The following is a 3699-nucleotide window of genomic DNA, read 5'->3' on the forward strand; positions in this document are numbered from 1 at the left end:
TCTACCCTACAATCCCCTGCCATACTTACGCTGCGATCCCCTTTGGTAATAAAGAGATTATACTAAGCCATTTTATTTTAAGATGCTTTGTATGCAGCAATAGCTAACTGATGTAATAATCAAATCAGGCAGAACTGACAGCATTTGTAATAATCTGATTTTTTTTATTCTAGGCGTTCATTCTGATAATTGAAGGTATCCTTCATCATTACTCTGTCCTTGAAGTTTATTTCATGTAACGGTATTAAAAATGACTCCACTGGGGGTGCCTGGATGTTCAGATGGTTAAGTATCTGCCTTTGACTCAGCACATATTCTCCAGGTCCTGGGATCAAGCCCTGCATCAGGCTCCCCACTCAGTGGGGAGTCTGCTTCTCCCTCTTCCTATGCCTATCCCCCTACTTGTGCCCTCTGTCTGTCTCAAATGAATAAATAAAATCTTTAAAAATAATGACTGCATTGAGGCCCCTTTGAGGTAACAAAGTTGGGAAAGACATATATGTGTGTCCACAACTTGTGAGTCTGAGTCACACCTGTACAGGATACCAAGCTTGCTGGTGGGTCATCCTGTGGTTATAAGGATCATATACAGTGGATGATACTGATTTTGTTCGTTCGCTGCCCCTTTAGTAGTTATGGCAAACTTTTGGAGAATCGGAGATATTTTGCTTAAAGAAATGGAAGGAATCATATTTGTATGTAGCACTAGAAATTTTCAATCAGAAACCAGAAAATAATTTAACTAAACCCCAAACATGCCACCAGTCTTTCACCTTAATGAATACACCTTACAAATGGATCCTGATATTCCATAAGTCAATGAGTAGATGAAGTGGCTAAGAAAGAAATATTCTGCATAGAAAAAAATGTATGATTTAATGTTCTGCTTCATCATCCTTAAAGTCAAGTGTGATTCTAAGGTCTTATTATGTCAATCAATATTTTCCATATTTGTCTTCCTGTGTAGATTCCACTTGGAGACATGTATTTTATTATTATTTCTTTTGCCAGTGACTATAGCAGTCATGGTGGACACAAGCTGTGTAACGACAGGATCCTAATGTGTAGACAAATCCCCATGATCCGCTAGAACCACCAGTATGTCAAAGTCTGCATTCTCAGGAAGAGCAGTGAAGGTAGCGATAGACAGAGGAATGATCTTCAGAAGAGTGAAGCACAGCCTCAGATTTTTCTCTGTTATGAAATAGCTGTGGTGACCAAGAGTGTATTTTCCACAGGAGTAATGTTCAGTCAAACATAAGAAATAATACTACAATGTATTTTATTTAAGAAGAAATTACTTTTAACAGATCATGTAGTCCTTTGAATAAGTGAGAATTCCCAAATATTTCACATGTGAGGTTAGGAATACCATTGAGAGCAGGAAAATGGGAAAGGGAAAATCTCTTGGATATCAGAGATATCACAAAGCTTAATAAAGTAAGTTACATAAATTATACAGAGAGGGAAAAATAATAAAAAAATAGAAATTCCCAGAAAAAAATAGAAAAGTCATGTTCCACTTCCAGAATCTGATAAAAAAAAATGTCAATATTTGGCTCAAGCTATGGGCTCTGTAATCCTGTGCACATCTTCAGCCCCAGGACAATTGGCCCTTTTAGAGATGCCCTCCCAGAGAATCTCATCAGAGCCCTCTTTATGTCTTTATTCCTCAGGCTGTAGATGAAGGGGTTCAGCATGGGCATGACCACTGTATACATCACCGAGGCCACTGCACTTGCGTGGGAGCTCTGGGTAGCAGCAAAGCTAAGGTACACTCCCAGGCTCGTACAATAAAATAAGGAGACAACTGAGAGGTGAGATGCACAGGTGGAAAATGCTTTATACTTGCCCTGAGCTGATGAGAACCCAAGGATGGAGGAAACTATCTTAGAGTAAGAGTAAAGGATCCCAAGGAAGGGACCACCAGCCAGCAACACAGCTGCAAAATATATCACCATGTTATTGAGAAAGGTGTCAGAACATGCGAGTTGTATCATCTGATTGAGTTCACAGAAAAAATGGGGGATTTTTATGACTGTACAGAAGGACAGCCGTAGCACCATTGAGGTGTGTAACAAGGAATAGAGGGCACTCATGATCCAGGACACCAAAACCAACAGTCTGCAGATCTGGGGATTCATGATGGCCATGTAGTGCAGGGGGTGACAGACGGCCACAAAGCGGTCATAAGCCATCACAGCCAGAAGGAAGTTGTCTAATCCTCCAAACAGTATGAAAAAGTACATCTGGCTGACGCAGTCTTCATAAGTGATCACTTTCCTCTGAGTCTGGATGTTCCACAGCATCTTGGGGATGGTGGTGGAGGTGAAACAGATGTCTACAAAGGACAGGTTGGCCAGGAAGAAGTACATGGGCGTGTGGAGGTGGGAGTCAGAGCTGACGGCCAGGATGAGGAGCAGGTTTCCAAACACAGTGATCAGGTACATGATGAGGAAAAGCCCAAAAATGAGGGGCTGCAGTTCTGCTTCCTCTGAAAGTCCCAGAAGAAGAAACTCTGAAATTCTTGTATAGTTTCCTGTGTCCATGTGGTGGAGGTGACTACCAGCACAGGGGAAAATAACAGGACAAATTTTCATACAAATGCACATTGCTCAGATTCTAGAAATGCCACAATGTATATTTTCCAGTCAAGAAACTCATTTCAATATTCTGTGAATGGATATGGGCCCCTTGAGGGGATCCCTATGTCCTCTCCTTTTAGCGATTTCCATCCCAACATCAGATATATCCCCAAAAGATCAGTCATTGTACAGTTTGAATAAGAAGTTATTTGAAGCATTTGAGGAAAAAATAGAGTGTCGACCTGTTTTGGAAATTCCTAGTCATAAATTAGAGGGTGCTAAAGAGCCAAAGTCCCTATACTTCAATGATGATCATAGGATAGAAGTGGATATAGATATCTGTCCCCCGGACAGACATTATGAAGAAAACAGAAGCAGGTTAAAAGAGAGGGTGGGTAGGGTGTTAGGTTGGGTCTTAGTCAAGGTTGGCTAAGAAGGTGACATTTGAACTGAGACCTCAAGCAAGAGAGGGTGGAAGACAGGAGGTCTTCCTGGCAGAGGGGACCACTGGTTCAAAGGTCATGAGGAAGAGCTTCTATCAGAAAATCAAGGCTCAGAGGTGCCTGCGTGGTGCAGTTGTTAAGCATCTGCCTTCGGCTCAGGGCATGATCCCAGAGTCCTGGGATTGAGCCCCACATCAGGCTTCTCCGCTAGGAGCCTGCTTCTTCCTCTCCTACTCCCCCTGCTTGTGTTCCCTCTCCCGCTGGCTGTCTCTCTTTGTCAAATAAATAAATAAAATCTTAAAAAAAAAAAAAAGAAAATCAGGGCTCAGAAGGAAGCCACCATGTTGAGGGGAATGGACAAGAAGGAGAGTGATGGGAGGTGGTGGCAGTGAATTTCGTAGAACCATGTGACCTCACAGCTGCTTAATGTTCAAGACACAGGGACTTCCTCATCCACACTATATACCTCTTGCACTTTATGAATCTGGTTGCAATAATGTCCTGTCAATTGAACATCCCGCCTTACTATCATCTGTTGATTGAGTCTGGACTGTGTATTATAAGGGTATCTTAGAATAGAGGATGCTGTGTATCCCTACTCTGAGGACTGCTTTCACTCATCAAGGTGCATGCATGCATGTGCGCGTGCGCGCGCGCACACACACACACAC

The 3699-nt window shown here is 42.3% G+C and overlaps 1 protein-coding gene across 1 annotated transcript; it reads right to left on the reverse strand.

Annotated features, from left to right (window-relative positions):
• Nucleotides 1–1565: 1565 nt before the first annotated feature.
• Nucleotides 1566–2549, reverse strand: LOC113250211 (olfactory receptor-like protein OLF4). Its single transcript, XM_026491562.3, has one exon. It carries the CDS (start codon nt 2547–2549, stop codon nt 1566–1568), a length of 984 nt encoding a protein of 327 aa, XP_026347347.3.
• Nucleotides 2550–3699: the final 1150 nt, after the last annotated feature.

This window comes from Ursus arctos, unplaced genomic scaffold, assembly GCF_023065955.2.
Source record: "Ursus arctos isolate Adak ecotype North America unplaced genomic scaffold, UrsArc2.0 scaffold_14, whole genome shotgun sequence".
NCBI classification, from domain to species: Eukaryota; Metazoa; Chordata; class Mammalia; order Carnivora; family Ursidae; genus Ursus; species Ursus arctos.

Bases quoted from the DNA above. Each gene is read 5' to 3' on its own strand.
- LOC113250211 (XM_026491562.3), bottom strand. From the start codon at position 2,549: ATGGACACAGGAAACTATACAAGAATTTCAGAGTTTCTTCTTCTGGGA.